The sequence below is a fragment of the Suricata suricatta genome, chromosome 12 (genome assembly GCF_006229205.1).
Source record: "Suricata suricatta isolate VVHF042 chromosome 12, meerkat_22Aug2017_6uvM2_HiC, whole genome shotgun sequence".
In the NCBI taxonomy this organism is placed as follows: Eukaryota; Metazoa; Chordata; class Mammalia; order Carnivora; family Herpestidae; genus Suricata; species Suricata suricatta.
Window position 1 is genome coordinate 18,763,379 of NC_043711.1, and position 16,800 is coordinate 18,780,178.

The window sequence follows — 16,800 nt, forward strand, 5'->3', positions numbered from 1 at the left end:
AAAGGCCTCAGGGCTGTGTTTGCCCTGGCCAGGGCCCAGACCTAGCATCAACAAACAGGCAGCCCCTCCCCCATCCTGGCCACAACTGGTCTGGCCCAGGACCCCACATCATGTTGCCTTCGGACCACCCACAGCAGCCCAGCCCAGCCTGTCCCTGCTCCCTCCAGTCAGGATGGAGGACCCCAACACCCACACGCTGGGTGACCTTGATGGCAGGCCTGGCCCCTCAGGAACTGCCAATGGGAGCATTCAGCCCTTTGTAACTGGCTTCTGTGAGCATCCAGGATATATGTGGCTGGACGGTGGGGGAGGCAGACCCCGGTCAGTACCTCTCCTACTGACTGTCCAATGGGCAGTCCTCAAGCCCCTTTGGAGGATGAGGGACTTAGGGTCCCTCATGACCAAGGTATGCTCTCATCTGGGAATTATACCAGCCCCAGATCGGGAGGGAAAGCCAGTGCCTTCTTATTTTTCAGCCATCAGAAGTACAGGAGCTTGAGTGCTCTGAGAGAGTGCCACCATCCCAATGCCTTTCCCTTTAGCCTTCCCAGCTCCCTGGCACTCCCAGCCAAAGCTGAGTCTCCTGCCCTCAACTCACATCTTCCCCTTCATCCACTTCCCTCAGGCCAGAGGAGAGGACAGAGCCATTTCCCTGTGACACAGAGGGAAACTGAGGTAGGCTAGGGCTTGGCTGTGGTGGTGCTGTGAGTCAGTAGGAAGAGAATCCAGGAGTCCTGACTCCCAGCCCAGGGCAGGGGAGAGGTTAGGCCTGTCCCCTGAAGTCATTCCCCCCTACCAGGAGCGGGGCAGACATGACACAGAGACGTCTAGCTTGGCTAGGAACAGCAGAGGCCATGGGATTAATCGGATCAGAGCCAGTGGCTGAGAAGCAAGGGACACAGCTGTTCTGGGATGCCCCCCCCCCCCAGCTCATCCCCAAGGTCAGGCCTCTCCCAGCTCCCTGCTGGCTAGGCCTGGGGACCTTTAACACCAACCACCCACCTCTGAGCACCAAGGTCTTGGGTGGGAGGCAGGCAGGGGTGGGATAGGAGCCCCTAGCCAATAACAAGACACCCTAAAACCCCTCCTCCCAGGGCACTAAGTCCCAGGCCCCACTTCCCATGGGCAGACACAGCTGTCAATTACTCCTTAGAAATAAGGAAATGGGAGGCATGGCCAAGGAAGAGCCCCTCAAGGTGAAGCATAAGCCCAGCGTTGCTCCCCTCCCGTCCTCACTGACCCTGTCTGTTCCAGCCTCCATCTCTTCTGAATATCTGGGATGAAGATAGAATTGATGCAGGAAGCCCCCATCCTCACCCCTATCCCATCTCTGCTTGGGAAGAGTAAGGCAAGCAGAAAAGACATTTTGTGTCTTGACTGATGTCCGAAAGCACCCTTTACCGAGGTTAAGCACTGCTCTGTTCCCTTCTGGCCTCAGGGAGGTGGGAGCAGAGAAATTTCAGGGGTTAAGGGGGCACTCGGAGACCTCAGAGAGAATCTACTCTAGACTGAAGCGTTCCTTTCACAGGACTCAACTGAGCCCTTCCTGGAGCAGCTGCTCTTCTACCTACCGGCTCTTTAGCGCTCTGGCTGCCCCTTTGCTCCAGGCGGGCAGGGGGCCCCCGCCGCTCCCCAGACCAGCCCCTCCTCCCGCCAGCAGCCTGGGATTGGCGGGCCGGGGGCGGGTCAGGGGCGGAGCCGGGCGCCCTTCATCCCCCGCCGCTGTGCTCAGCCGGGAGCAGAGCGGACAGCGCCAGCCTGAGCGGAGCACCGTGCGTCCCCACCCACCCGGCCAGGTACCGCTGGGGGCGCCGACCCCCAGTCCAGGGCACCGGGCGGGCAGAGCTCCACTGTGCACCCTCCCGTCCGTAGCCGGGCTCTGGGAAGCTCCTCTCACTCGTCCCCTCCCGGGCAGACGCCCAGCCTCCAGCTAGCCAGAACCCCGCGCGCTCCGGGCTCAGGTCCGGGACCGGCCACTCAGGGCTCAGTTCTGAACTTGAACTGGTATCCTGGGAAAGGCATTTCGCCCCCTCGGGGCCTGAGGGCAGGGCCGGGAGGGACAGCAGGAGTGAGCAGCACTCGGGGCTGGGGCCACAGAGCGTCTTGTGGGCTCAGACGGTGAGCGATGGGCTTCCCGAGGCAGGGCCCGCGGGAACCAGCTGGAGAGGGTCCCCGAGGGGGATCTAAGAGGGCCCGGGAGCCGGCTCTGGAGCGCTGCCCCGACGGGCGCCTGACAGGCAAATCTGCCCGGCTGGCACACCGAGAGCCTGGGTATATTTAACCCGGCTGCGTTGGGCAGGGGCTTGAGGGCAGATCGGGCCAGGCTGCCTGAGGGGCCGCGGGGCACATGTTGGTCCCAGAGCCCGTGCCATTTGCAGCCGGGCCAGCGGGCACGGCAGGCACAGGGCGCGTGTGGCTCCCTGGCCTGAGGGCGGGGCTCTGTGTGCTCTCCTTGCTGCCTCATTCCTCAGTGGGGGTATGAGAGCTGGCGCGGCTCACGCGGGCGGAGGGAAAGGGACCAAAACCGGGTTTGCAAGAGCCCGCCCCCGCTCCATTGGCCCCTTCAATTGGCCACGGCCAATGCGTGCGTTTGTTTACACCGGGGGGAGGGGGAGATCAGGGGCGGGGCCTGTGGGAATCCTCCCTCTCCCCGACGTTGACCTGAGCCCTGAGCTCAGGTGTAGGCTCTAGGACAAGTCTGAAAGGGACTCAGTCAAAGGTCCTTGCACCTTGCACCCTGGGGGACTCCTCGACGCAGGTCCATCCTTCCTTCAGTGGCGCAGTCCTGTCCTTCCTTCCATGACTGCTTTGGGCCACTGTCCTGTCCCTGGAAGAGGCCTTTGGACCTTCCACCCCTTTCTCTTCAGTAAACAGTCTGGCATGGGAGTTCAGTTCCTTCGAGAAAGGAAGAAAACTCTTCAGAGCTTCTCACTCTGGAGCATAGAAAGCCGAAGAGACCTGGGGACAGTTCCATTTTGAGATGGGGAAGTTCTGCACAACCATGGAAGTCTTCCTGCAGGAAGCACTAGATGTAGGAGGAATCAGGGTGGTTGAGTCTAGGCCTGGCACATCTCCAAGAGAGCTGGAATGACTGAAATCATTCCATGAGAGTCTCTGAGCCCTTGGGGTTGGGGACAGGGGGCTGGTTCTCTGGGGAGGGGAGGGGTATAGTTCTCAGAACCTTACTCTGTGTGGGCTCATAGAGCCATGTCCTCACTGGCTTCTCAAACCACTCTTTCTTCAGTACTGGTTCTTTTGGCCCTCGTCCCAACAGCCCCACACACACCCCAGGCCAGGGCTCCAGGTGGCCAGATACCATGAGTATCGGTTGCTCCTGTCCTGGTGCCTGCTGCCCTAGCAAGTAGCCATGGAGCCTTGGGCAAATAGAGAAACTGAGGCACAACAGGACGGGCTGAGTGGTCCACGGTCTCTGAGTAGTATCAGGGAAGGTTTTTGAGCTAAACTAAGTGCACCCTGAAAGTCCAGGCTGGGTGCGGAAAAAACAGGCACTCATTCTGAGGAGATAGCATGTTTTAGGGGAGTGGATGGCTGCAAGGGAGGTACAGTTTGGTATCTGTGTGCACAGAAAGACTGGGTGGGATGTGTATACTAATGCTGTAGTAAGATAGGAGCCCTGCAGGCACATGGTCTAGTTTAGACATGGCCAGGTGCCAGGGACCACTTGGAGCTGGGCTGAGATGGGCTGAGGGTTTGCCAAGGACCTTGAACCCATTCTATTCATTTTACAACATTTACTGAGCACCTACTATATGCCCTACAAACATTCAGTCTGGTGGGTGGAGGGCTGGCCTTTGACTCTGGATAAGAAGACAGATGCAGGGAGGGGGAGCATCTTAGAGGACAAGGCGGGGCTTCTGGGGGCCAAAGGGAAGGACCAGCTGCTGGGGCAGGAGGGGCTTTCCGGTCAGCAGCCTGGGGTGCCTTGGTTTTGAATTTCCGCTCTGCGGGCCACGTCCTGTACACAGCCTCTCAGCCGGCACGTCTGCACACGTGCGTGGCTGCTGAGAATGGGGGTCACTTCAACTGACCATCAACTCTGTGTATCTTTTCCATTGTGTGGGTATACAGTGCTGGACTGGGGACTGGTGAGCTTTCCAGCTGGGCCTGGCCATGCGGCCCTACTGGGCTCAGACCCACCATCTGGATGTCCCTGCACATAGCTAATGGAGGCAAAACCTTGAAGGAACCTGCCAATGCCGTGGCAGCCTTCTTGTGGGGTCCTCCTGGGTTCTGTCTGGCCATCCCTGCGGTGCCCACTGGGCCTGCTGCCCACTGACCTGGGCCTCTGGCTTCCTCTTCCCTCTCACTCCTTCTGGGGCTCTCTCTGTCTTTCACTGGCTGTAACCCTGTCTCCCTATCTCTTTTTCCATTTAGCTATCTCTGGCTGGTTGGCCATCTCTGCCTCTCAGCTCTCTGGTTGTCTGTCTCTCTCTGTCTCCCTGTCTGAATATCTATCCACCTCTGTGTGTGTGTGTATTTTCCTGTTTGTGTACCTCTATATCCATCTGCATTTCTCTATCTCCCTGTGTCTCTCTATCTCTTTCTGTCCAGATCAGTAATCATGGACACATGCACTACATGTATGTGTTTTCTGTCCTTCCTCTTTACCTCTCTTTTCCCTCCCTCTGCCTCTCTGCATCTGCCTGACATTGGATGGTGCCTCTCCTCCAGGCCAACCTTGCCTTTAGCCTCTCCCCCCTTCCACCAGGGTCTCCAGTGAGTCCTGAACTGCCCCAGGCCCCTGCTCCAGCTTTCCTTGGGGCCAGAAGTCCGGCTGTCCAAATATTTGGCCGCCTCCAGGGGATTCCGGGTCAGCAGGGAGGAGGATGGGCTGGCTGGCTCGGGGTCTCCCCTGCCCCTGGGGGGCCAGAGGCACGTGATGTCCTGTCCTTTGCCTTGGCTGGGCCTCGGGCTGCACGTCCTCTCAGCAGGCTGGCAGTGGGGGGAGGGGGCTGCTGCTGGCTCTGGCCCAGTCTTGAACCAAGAGGTTCCAGCTGTAGCCTCCACTGGGGAGGGTCCTGGGCTGGGTGGGAGGGGAGGCCTAGGGGTCTGGGGCTAGGCCCAACTCTAAGCATCTGTTAGGTGTCTAGCAAATGTACCCTGTCACAGGAAAGTCCAACTTCCGGCCCCAGCTGGGCCCCTCAGATCCTCCTAGACACTTCCGGATGCCCAGAACACAGAAGCACAGACCCCCACCCCCCGCCCCACCGCACACACACACACACCAGGGCCAGGGAGCTAGACGATGAGGGATTGCTGTTGCCGATACATCAATGTTCTGGGCCCTCTTCCTGTCCCTTCCTGTCCCTCTCCTCCATACCGTTCCACTCAGTACCAGCCAGCCGTTACCATGCACTGGCCATTTGCTCAGTGTTGTTGGCGATGAAGGAGCAGTGGATGGGGAACTGGATCTAGTGAGGTCAAAATCTGGAGTTGTGGGTCTAGAGGAAGGGCTAGGGGTGCACAGGGCTGTAGTATTCTCCTCTGTTCGGAACACCCTCTCACATGCTCTATCCCTAGTCCCCTGACCTCAGCAATCATCTCTTCGCCAATCCCTGGGGCTGTGCCTTGAGAACATATAATTCAGACATGTCCATTGAATCTGGTTTCCTTGTTGACTGATAGCTTGTCCTAAGATGGTGTTCTCCCTCTAAAGCCTGAAGAAGCAGGTGGGCAGGGAGCCTCAGCCAAGGAGGGGACTAAGGATGGCTGAGCTGGAACTGAGGGCAGCCTTCAACCCTGAGCCTTCAGGGATAACCACAGTAGCCCCTCAGGCCAGGCCAGCTGCCCCTCCCCTGAGATCTGGGCTGAGGCTAGGACTGCCCATGCACCAGAAGCCTGGGGACCATGGCAACAAGTTTCATAGGTCTGTGCCTCCATCAGCACAGGTAGCCCCAGGACTGAGGGAAAAACAGCGTGGATGCCTCTCTGTAGCCAGCCTGCTATTGCAGACCCATTTGTGTCCCTGAGCATTAGGGGGGAAAGCAGGGCTCAAGTCCCTAGTGGTTCCAAGGACCTTGATCCTGGGACAGAGAAGTGTGTGTCCCACAGCAGCTGATGCAAGCAGGCCCTATGGTGGCCTGGATTTCTGGGCCTCGAAATCTTTAATTAGCCAAACTCAACACCTGCCAAGGTGTGCCTGACAAATTCTCACCCTGTGATGCCCGCGTGGGTGAGCGTTACCTGCAACACTATCCCTGTGGCTCCTGGCCTCTCCTGGCCCTTATCTCCCAGCAGAGCAAACAGGGCCCAGGGCAGTGGCCTAGGCCATTGATTTCCTGCCCAAGTTCATGCAGCACCTATGACAGATGCCATTCTCATGATCTGCCCAAGGTCATCGTGATATCCCCACACTAGAGCCTGACCCCTTTCTGGGAGCCCATGCTGGGATGGTCTGGGATGAAGGCCTTGGAAAGGAGCCTCACTCTGTCCCCGGCTTTGCCAAACTTCATGAGACCCCTGGAGGATAAGAGGACACTGAGGTCCTGAGTGGGGAATACTCTGCCTGTGGTCACACAGTAAGGCAGGGCCAGGCCAGGACTCAGACTCCAAATATCCACTGTGGACTTTCTCAACAGCTGGTCAGATTCTGCTGGCAGCTTTCATTAGGCAGAGACTATCCCCGAGTCCACCCTGACTCTCTGATACAGAGGAGCCTGGGAGGTGGTAGGCTTGAAGAATGGGAGCTATCAGAAATGGGAGCTGCCAGCCTCAGGGAATGGCTGGGGGTCCACATGTCAGGGTAGCCCTCTGCTCTGGCCTCTTAGCCCTTAGCCCTGCCCTACACTGAAGTACAGACTCCTTGACCTGGCCTTCAAAACTTTGTCAGGTTTGTCTATAGCCATGGAACCTTCCTTCCGCCTCACACCACACCTTAGAGCCTTTGCCCACGCTGTGCCCTCTGCTGAAGGCACTCTTTGCTATTCCACACTTTTGAGACTCCTCCCAGAATTTCAGAACTGGCTCCATCACCTCCTCTGCCAGGAAGCCTTCCTTGATGCCTATCTACCCCCATTTTTTGAGCCCTAGCCCTCTGTGGCCCATATTTAGTTGATGCAGGAGCCATAGGGTGGGGGCTATATTTGGGGATTTTTGTCCTTTCCAGACCAGAAACCGTTTAGGGAAAGATATTCCACGTCGTCTCTGGAATCTCAAACCAGCCCAAGACCTAGCAGTGACCGGTTGTGAGTATCAGACAGGCTGTGAAGGTCTAGGCTTAAGTCCTGCTGGGGGGATGGGGAACCTGGAGACAGGAACTCAGGGACTTTGGCCATGACCATGCCATGGGCTGTGGTCTCCCTGGAGGTAGTGCTGGCTGCTAGGGAAGGATCTTAAGGCAGAGAAGGGTGCTTTGTCCAAGCTGCCAAATCAGCACACTCTGTGGGCCTGTCCCAGCCTGCCCAGGGTGGGAGGCCTGAGAAGGGAACCCGAGCTGAGAGCCAGGGGGCACTCTGGAGTGACTCTGGAGATGAGGTGCTGGCATCTCCATATGCAGCTGGAATCCTTGGAGAGGTGCTGATGGTGAGGCTTAGGGTAGGGGCATGAAGACAGGCTGACTTCAGGGATTCTCGTCCAGGGGAATAGGGCACAAGAGATGTTCACATTGTCATGGTCCTGAACAGACAGGGCTGGAGGTGAGATGGGTCCAGATGCCAGCATCAGAAGAAGGAGAGGCAGGCCGAGGAGGCCCAAGGATTCCAAGTGTGAGGTCCCCAGGACCAAGGTGCCTGGGATCTGAATTCTAGCCTGGGGCTGCCTGGGGCAATGGTGGGCTTGTCCTCTGGTCAGTTCTGTGTGTCTGCTGCCTCCAGGACACTGGGGCCTGACGCCTGAACCCAGCTTCCTGTCCCTACACATAGATGTCTGGTGTTCTGGGTTCTAGCAGACCTGAGACTATCAGGATCCAGAGTGGGGATGGGGGATTCAGAGTGGGATTCAGGATTCCCCAGCAGAGCGGGTGCGCCGGCATCAAGACTAGGCTCTGATAGGAACACCTGGCTGACTCAGTTAGTAGAGCATGCCACTCTTGATCTCAGAGTTGTATGTTTGAGCCCCATGTTGGGTGTGGTGATTGTTTAAACATAAAATCTTAAAAAAAAAAAAAAAAAGGCTAGGCTCTGGCTGAACTGCATGGCGGTGCTGCCCCCTCCCTGGTCTTGACTAGGGCCTTAGCTCTCCTTCTGACCTATCTGGCTTTCAGGATGTCCTTATAGATCATGGGACACTGTGCCCAGGTGCATTCTGAGCATGGGGTAGGTGGCTCCAGCTCCAGTGATGGTGGGTGGGGGGGGGGAGGGGAGCTGGCTCCTTAGAGGCCCCGAAGAGCCATGCCCAGAGGGCAGGGAAGCAAGGGCTGATCCAGTGGCTCCGGCTCCTCTGTAGCTGCCTAAGACCCTGAGTGTCTGGCCTAGGGTTCTAGAAAATGGGGAACCTGGGGTGCCTGGGTGGCTCAGTCAGTTAAGCGTCTGACTTCAGCTCAGGTCATGATCTCACAGTTTGTGGATTCGAGCCCCGCGTCAGGCTCTGTGCTAGCTCAGAGCCTGGAGCCTGCTTTGGATTCTGTTTCTCCCTCTCACTCTGATCCTCCCCTGCTTGTGCTATCTTTCTCTGTCTCTCAAAAATAAATTTAAAAAATTTAAAAAATAAAAAAAAAAGAGAGAGAGAAAATGGGGAATCTGCTCAAAGAGTCCACTACTGCAGGGTGGTCACCTAAGGGGTAGGGGGATTCCCCTAGCAGGGGAGGAGAGGCTTGAAGGAGAACATGGCTCTGAGGCCATGGCTGTGTACAGAGTAAGGCCTGTGTGGCCCAAAGAATTCAGCCCTGAGACACTCATTTCTTAGGAGGCCCCTTTAGGGCCCTTTGCAGCCAGGCGGGCAGGGCCCAGGTGTCCAGCCACCCAGCACCGCCTCAGGCCTCCTGGCTCCGGGGGGGTAGCCTTTGCGCCTGCCGTTCCCAGCGCCAGCTCTCAGACCACAGAAGGCCTTTTGTTCTGGCTGCCAGCAGTGCCCGCCGGGCGGCTGGGAACAGGGCCCACAGCCCTCACCCTCTCCCAAGGCCTCTAGCCGTCGGGCAGTGCCATTCTAGGTTGGCTAGGAGGCCCCTGGCACATAGGGTCAGTACAGGAAACCGTCTCCCGGTGTTAATGTCAGGGAGGGGGTGTCAGTCCAGGGCCCACCCCCAGCTCGAGGTCTGGATGCCTGGGACTCAGCATCTTGGGGTCCAGGCACCACTGGGCTCTGAACTCAGGTCATCCAGCTGATCCTCACTTCTCAGATGGAGAAACTGAGGCCCCAAGGGCTTGCCTGGGCTGGTATGTGGGTGGCAGGGGGAGCACTATGTACTGGCCAAGGTGTCCCCTCAGGATGTCCTGAAGAACTCAGGTATCCGAGCTCCACTCCCCGAAAAGCAAGTCCCAGGGAGGCAGTAGACACAGCTGCCTGTGCACATAAGTCCTGAGTGAGCTTCTGGGAGGTCCGATATGCTGTAGACTCCCTAGGGGAGGCTGGGCCGTGGATCCTGGGAGAAGGGATAACCAGAGGGACCATTGCTCTGCAGACCTTGGACTGTGTTGGTGTGAGAGCCAGTGTTCCAGGTGGTGGCCCTGACCATGGAGGCACCTCTGCAGACGGAAATGGTGGAGCTGGTACCCAACGGCAAACACTCCGAGGGGCTGCTCCCAGTCACTACACCCATGGCTGTCAACCAGAGGTGAGCAGAGGAGGGACCCAGTCATGGCTCAGGGCAGAACAGGGTGCAGAGCAAGGGCTGGTGCTGAGCCGCCTTCTCTGGCCTGTGTCTGCAGGGTCGAGGGTCCTAGACCGAGCTGTGTCGAGGGCGAGGGCTTCCTACAGAAAAACTCCAGCAAGGAGCCGCACTTCACAGACGTGAGCTGGGAGCACAATGGGGGGTAGGGGAGTTGGGAGATTTCATGCATTAACAAAGTTCTCTGAGGCAGCGACAGGAGGCTAAGGGACAGTGAGGGGGAATGCTGGGATGCCCTCCATGCTTCACTGACTCCCATCCCCCCCGCCCCTCCCATCTCACTCTGGTGCCTGCAGTTTGTGGGGAAGACTTCATTTGGGATGTCAGTGTTCAACCTCAGCAACGCCATCATGGGGAGTGGCATCCTGGGGCTCGCCTATGCCATGGCCAACACGGGCATCATCCTTTTCCTGTGAGTGCCCTCAGTGAACCCTCTAAAGACAGGAGCCCTAAACAGTCCACCAACCACGACTTCCCAGGACCCAGGCTACGGTGGGTGGGCTCAACCCAAACCATGGCTAAAAAACCGGCCATGGCCAGACAATATCCCTCATTTCCCGGTAAACCCACTGAGGTTACAACACAGGCAAGCCTAACAGACCTGGATCTATACTTCTACCACCCTTTACACATGATGAACGAAACCCCATGGCCAGACCTTGTGTGGACACACGCGTCCTTACCTGGGAGCTCTGCCCTGCAGTCTAAATGGAAAATAGGTTTATTCTAAGAACTCAAGGAGGTAGTGCTCAGAGGGCCCCTTCTGGGTCCTGGTTTATCCTGGGTCAAACCAGGTGGCATTTGCCCCTACCAGGGCCAGTTGAGCTTGTATCCACACCTGTTGGGGGTTCAGACACCTGGGTCACAGACCCACACACCCAGGCCTCCCTGAGATCATTGCCCCTGCTAGCCAGGAAGCCCCCAGTGGCTTCTTTTTGTCCATCTTCCCCAGGTTCCTGTTGACAGCCGTCGCCCTGCTCTCCAGCTACTCCATCCACCTGCTACTCAAGTCCTCAGGGATCGTGGGTGAGCCCCCAACCCAGCTTGGAGCAGGGGAGGGCTGGGCTGAGGAGAGCACTCCTGACTATTTGACTCCCTGCCCCCACAGGTATCCGTGCCTATGAACAGCTAGGCTACCGTGCCTTTGGGACTCCGGGAAAGCTGGCAGCGGCCCTGGCAATCACACTGCAGAATATTGGGGGTGAGTCTGGCAGGCAGACCGAGGCAGGCAGTGAGCAGGTGGGTGGCCTGAAGACTGGCTGGTTTGGTTGACCCCAGCCCACCCCTCTCCCCCCAGCCATGTCCAGCTACCTGTACATCATCAAGTCTGAGCTGCCTCTTGTCATACAGACCTTCCTGAACCTGGAGGAGCAAACTTCGTGAGCCCCAGGGTGGGGCGGGGCTGGGTGAGGGTGGGAGGGAGGCCTTAGTCTAATCCTTCATGTGTGCCACTGGCCCTGGGAACCCAGGCTGAGCTAGTGGGAGAGAGGAGACAGTGCCCATGAGTGACTGCTGGAGGGGCAGAGAGCTGCCAGCAGAGCTAACATTCAATCTACACTCATTTAGGAAGCACCTAGGGGGACCCCCTAGGAGGGACAGATGGGGCAAGAGGTGGGGTGAGGCTGAGGAAGCTGGGATCCACCTGGGCCAGGACCCAGCCTATGAGAACGGGAGGACCTGAGAGCCTCAGGCTTAGCTCTAAGCACCTGCTATTCCTGAACATGGCTTGGGTTTTAGCCACCACCCCCCTTCCCCCGAGAAATTAAGCCCATGGTGTCCCAGTTGCCCAACATCAGTTTAGCCAGGGCTGATGGAATCAACCATGCTTTGTGGGTGGAGACAGAGAAGTCAGCAGGCCCTGCCCTTGACCACACAGCCCAGGCAACAGAGGGGTTTGAAGCTGAGAACAGCTCTGGGAGGAGGGAAACAGCCAGGATTCTTCCCCACCCCACCCCACCCCCGAGTCCTGGGGGCCTTTCCCAAGAAATTGGCCTTTGGGCTTCCCTGGGAAGGAGGGGGTCATTCCTTATCCTTTTGGTTCTCTGTGTCCCCTGTCCGTTAGTGTGGGGGGTGCAGGATGATGCAGAATGCAGTTGCCAGGAGGGACCACAAGGGTGTTGGAAAGTCCCTGACACCCCCATGGAAAATGCTACACACCCCAGAGCCAGGTTCTTTCATCCCATCCAGGTCCCTGGGCCCCTTGGGGCCACTCCCTGGGGAAGCTGGACCCAGACCTGTGTGTCCTGAGAAAAACAACAGCAGTGACTATAACCCTAATGGTTACCAAGCAGGAGCTGAGCTCCTTAGTTCTCACCTCACCTAGGAGAGTGCTGAGAGAATGTCCATTTTGCAGACAGGGAAAGGGAGACTCAGAGCTGTGAACAAGTATTATTCAGGTTGCCCCGCTTGTGTACAGAGGCAGGCAGCCCCGCCCAAGGCTGAGTGGACTCTGATGTTGGCCCCCCACTCCTGTTCCTGCAGGGACTGGTACATGAATGGGAACTACCTGGTGATCCTAGTGTCTATCATTGTCATTCTGCCCCTGGCACTGATGCGGCAGCTTGGTGAGTGTGGCAGGGCCAGGGCCTTGGAGGGGAATGTTGGGGAAATGCCCGGGAGGGGACCCAGTCTCACAGCCCTTCCCCCACTTTGCAGGCTACCTGGGTTACTCCAGCGGCTTCTCTCTCAGCTGCATGGTGTTCTTCCTCATTGCAGTGAGTCACTCTCCAGGCTGGTGGAGTGAGGGGACTGGTCTCTTGCGGGACTCCTCTGTCAGGGGCAGGGGCAGGTCTCTCTGGGAAGCCTGGGTCAGAAGGCAGCTCCTTCTGTCCCTGATCTAGATGCGGCTTTATAGTGACTCCCAGGGAAGCTTAGTCTGGCCCTGATACCCCGTCCTCCCTGCAATTCAGGTCATCTACAAAAAGTTCCACGTGCCCTGCCCGCTGCCCCTCAGCTTCGCCAACATCACAGGCAATGTCAGCCTCGTGGAGGTCATGAAGGAGGAGGCTCAGCTGCAGGCTGAAACAGAGGCCACAGCCCTCTGCACCCCGAGTTACTTCACACTCAACTCACAGGTTCCAACAGGCAGGGGCAGGGGCTCTGGGCTGGGTGAGAGCGTGGGGCTGCCCTGACGCAATCACCATGTCTATCCAGACAGCATATACCATCCCCATCATGGCCTTCGCCTTTGTCTGCCATCCTGAGGTGCTGCCCATCTATACGGAGCTCAAAGAGTAGGTGTCTATGGTTGCGAGGGGGGTGGCTGCCTTAAACTGGTTTGGAGAGGAGGAATGTGGTCCTGACAGGGTGGGGGCGGGGATGTGTGAGGAGTGACAGGGCCAAGTCACTTTATCAAAGATCTCCATGGCTTCCATGAGGGGCGACTGGGGGCAAGGAGGAGACTTCCTCAGCTGCCAAATGGTGAGGGTGTGGTGCCAGAGAGACCCTAGGGCATACGGGAATCTCTGGTGTGGCCCAGCTTGGCACCCATCCCCTCCCCTGCTTCCCCAAAGCCCCTCCAAGAGGAAGATGCAGCACATCTCCAACCTGTCCATCGCCGTCATGTATGTCATGTACTTCCTGGCTGCCCTCTTCGGCTACCTCACCTTCTACGGTATGGCTGGACCGTGGGGGCAGAGGCAGAGGCCAGGCTGGGGGGCAAGGGGCTGGCCAGTGGCCATGGCACCCTGCATACTGGAGGTGCTAATTAGGTGTGTGATGCTTAACTGTGCCCTACAGCTGTGGAGGTGAGTCTGTTGCCACTTCCCACAGTGTCAGGGTCAACCCAGGCTCAGAGCCCATCCCCCTCCCTGGGCCACCTGCTGACCATCCTCCCTGCCTGCCACAGACGGGGTGGAGTCGGAGCTACTGCACACCTACAGCAAGGTGGATCCATTTGATGTGCTGATCCTCTGTGTGCGTGTGGCCGTGCTGACGGCAGTCACCCTCACGGTGCCAATCGTTCTGTTTCCGGTGAGCCAGTGGGCAGGTGGATCAATGCAGGGTGGGACTGATGGAGTTGACACAATGATGACTCTTCCCATCCCTATCCCCCAGGTGCGCCGTGCCATCCAGCAGATGCTGTTCACAAACGAGGAGTTCAGCTGGGTGCGGCACGTGCTCATTGCCATTGGCCTGCTCACTTGTATCAACCTGCTGGTTATCTTCGCTCCCAACATCCTGGGCATCTTCGGGGTCATTGGTGAGGGTCTGGCCCAGCTATGTATAGAAGCAGGACACTGGCCAGAGAATTTCTTATTTGCAAATCCTGGCAGATTCTGAGATCATACCCTACCTTTAGTGATGGCTGCTGGCCATGTGCACAGCTCGGGTTCCTGTCTGAGATTTTGTCCTTAAGGTTATTCTAATTCCTTCTGAAGGCTCAAAACCAGAGTCAGTTCTCTTTGCTGGGGGATGGGGTGGATGGGGGATGCCAGGGACCTCCACAAAGGATCTCACTGGGTTTTGTCCTCATTTCACATATGAGGAAACTGAAGTCCATAGTGATTAAGGGAGTAGCAGAGCCATACAGCTGGTAAGTGGAGGGACCTTGACTTAGCTCTAGGAACATGGGGGGACCTTGATTTAGCTCTAGGATCATGGGACTATAGGTTTTGTGCTCTGTCCACTGTCTCATCCCAGTTGGAGCTCTAAGGCAGAAAATCAGACAATTCTGCGAAATCTTTGGGGTGATTCAACTCAGGAGACTGACTCTGCAGCCCAACTCTGCAGGGACCAACACACAGACTTGGGGGTGATTGTCATGGAAATCATAGACATGACTATAGGTTCTCTACATCCAAAATCTGACTCAAAATGACTTAAGCAAAAGGGAATGTATTGGCCTAAATAATGAAAAAGCCTTCAGGAATAACTATATCTAGGAGCCCAATATCTTCAAGGCTTTGTCCCTATCTCTTGGCTTACCTTTTCTCTTTGCTAGCTTCATTCACTGACATATTCTTCTACTGCCAACAGCACTAGCTTTCCATTCAGGTGGACAGAGAACACGGGGAGGGACTGGGGGGCTCTCCAGACTCAGGTAGAGCTCTCAAGTAGAGTCTCAAGATGAGACTTTCCCAACAAGGAATCTCTGATCTCACTGAAGGACTGAAGGGTCCACCCCTGGACCTTATCCGATAGCTGGACATATCTCATTTTTTGCAGGTGCCACATCTGCCCCATGCCTCATCTTCATCTTCCCTGCCATCTTCTACTTTCGCATCATACCCACCGAGAATGAGCCTGCAAAGTCTACCCCCAAAATCTTGGTGCGAGGATCCTGGAGGTTGGTGGGCTGGTGTGGGGCTGAGGGAACTGCCCTGACCTCACATCTGACTCTTGAACTCCTGACCCCATAGGCCCTTTGTTTTGCTGTCCTTGGCCTCTTGCTGATGACCATGAGCTTGAGCTTCATCATCATTGACTGGGTGTCAGGGACCGGCCAGCATGGAGGAAGCCACTAGAAGACCCCCGGCCTGTTCTGTCTACTCGTCCAAGTACCCCTGCCCAGAGTCTTCAGCCCCTGCTCCCACCCAGTGGCCAGTTGCGGGGAGGAGAGAGACATGGTTAACACTATGGCATGTGGCCCTGCCTCGTGTCCTCCCTGTGGAAGGTTTTTGTAACAGCCAGGACCAAGGCCCTTGGGCCGCTACCTTGCTTCGCTCCTGGACAGGGGTTTCCTGAGTTGGGAGCAGGGTGGGGCTGTACCCTTGCTCCCTTCCTGTTGCCTCAGATCCCACTCGAGCCCCTGCCCTCCTTGCACAGATACATACACTGAGGCCTAGCAGCGGCCTACACAGCCTGTACGGCACAGAGAGTTGGAACCTAGGCCTGCAGCAATCTCCCCACCCTGCTGCTGAACCTTGGTCTGCACTCTGGGGCCTCATCTCCCTCAGCGCACTTGCCTTCCCCCACTTGTGTCCCTGAGGCCCCTTTCAGCCACTTGGACTCAGGCCCTTAGATACTCTTGTCTCCTTCCCATCCCCACCACCAGAAGGAGACCACGCCCCAAACCTGGAGTCAGGAGGTTCTTTTGAATGTGAGGCTGGTGTGGGCACGCCCAGGAACCCCTACCCTGCCCCTTCACCAGTCCTGGGGAGGCTGGGACTCCCCCCCCACCCCAAGTCTGGGCCATAGCTCACATTCCATTTCTGGGAGAAGAAAGAAGCTGGGGCCCAGAGCGGCTCTGCCCCTGGGAGCCAAAGACCCCAGGGGCTGGTCCGGGGTAGGCGTGGAGAGGCTGACAGCTCCCTTTTATAAATATTATACATAAGACGAGCTATGTTGTGTATTCTTGATCCCCATGGTCCCTGTGCTCCTGGAAAGTGGGTAGAAGCGGGGACATGGATGGTAATGGGAGCCTCTCCTGCCTCCTTCCCTGGGATGAGGGTGGGGACAGGCCCCCTTCCAAACCAGCCAGTGGTATGCTCAGACCCAGCTCTGGACCTGGGCCAGGCTCAGCACAGACCTGCTTTCTCACGGGGTGAGGTGGGGAGGAATTAATGAGGCCCCAGGAAATGGGACAGAGAGAGGCCTCCGGAAGGAGGCAACGTGAGGTGCATCCCCAGTAGCTCCAGGGAGGGTCTGAGCGAGGGGGCGGCCGAGCCCTGCGGAAACCCTGCCGAAGGGCCCCCTGCCCTCCCTGGCTGCCATGTCAACTCTCTGCTAATGCCTTGAGTCTGGGGACAAAAATCCAGGAATTCTGTGGCCTGTCAGGCGGAAATTCTATTAATAGTAAAACCGACTGTGAATGTAGGTGAGTTAGTGAGTTCTTGTGTTTGGAGCCCTGAGTTTTGAGTGGGGGGTCCAAGGCAAGGCAGGAATGGCCTAAGGATGCAGGGTAGCCCCAGGTGCCCTGGCTCTGGTGGAACTAGGAAGCTGCCCATTTCTTGGGGGCAGGCCTCAACCAGCTGGTGCCCGGCAAGACAGAGCTGCCTGGGCCTTGGCACCAAACCGTCATTAGGAGAGACCCTGCACCGGGCTAGGCTGCTGGGGAAAAGGCAGCAGGAAAAATC

At 57.4% G+C, this 16,800-nt stretch overlaps 1 protein-coding gene across 1 annotated transcript; it reads left to right on the plus strand.

The window, feature by feature from the left end:
• Positions 1-1,707: 1,707 nt before the first annotated feature.
• Positions 1,708-16,540, plus strand: SLC38A3 (solute carrier family 38 member 3). The gene is made up of 16 exons (XM_029917015.1): positions 1,708-1,796; positions 9,578-9,730; positions 9,825-9,906; positions 10,081-10,196; positions 10,737-10,810; positions 10,893-10,985; positions 11,082-11,163; positions 12,266-12,348; positions 12,440-12,498; positions 12,694-12,858; positions 12,938-13,017; positions 13,297-13,397; positions 13,632-13,756; positions 13,841-13,985; positions 14,951-15,054; positions 15,145-16,540. Exons 2-16 carry the CDS (start codon positions 9,630-9,632, stop codon positions 15,247-15,249), a joined length of 1,515 nt encoding a protein of 504 aa, XP_029772875.1. The 5' UTR covers positions 1,708-1,796; positions 9,578-9,629; the 3' UTR covers positions 15,250-16,540.
• The last annotated feature ends 260 nt before the right edge of the window (positions 16,541-16,800 follow it).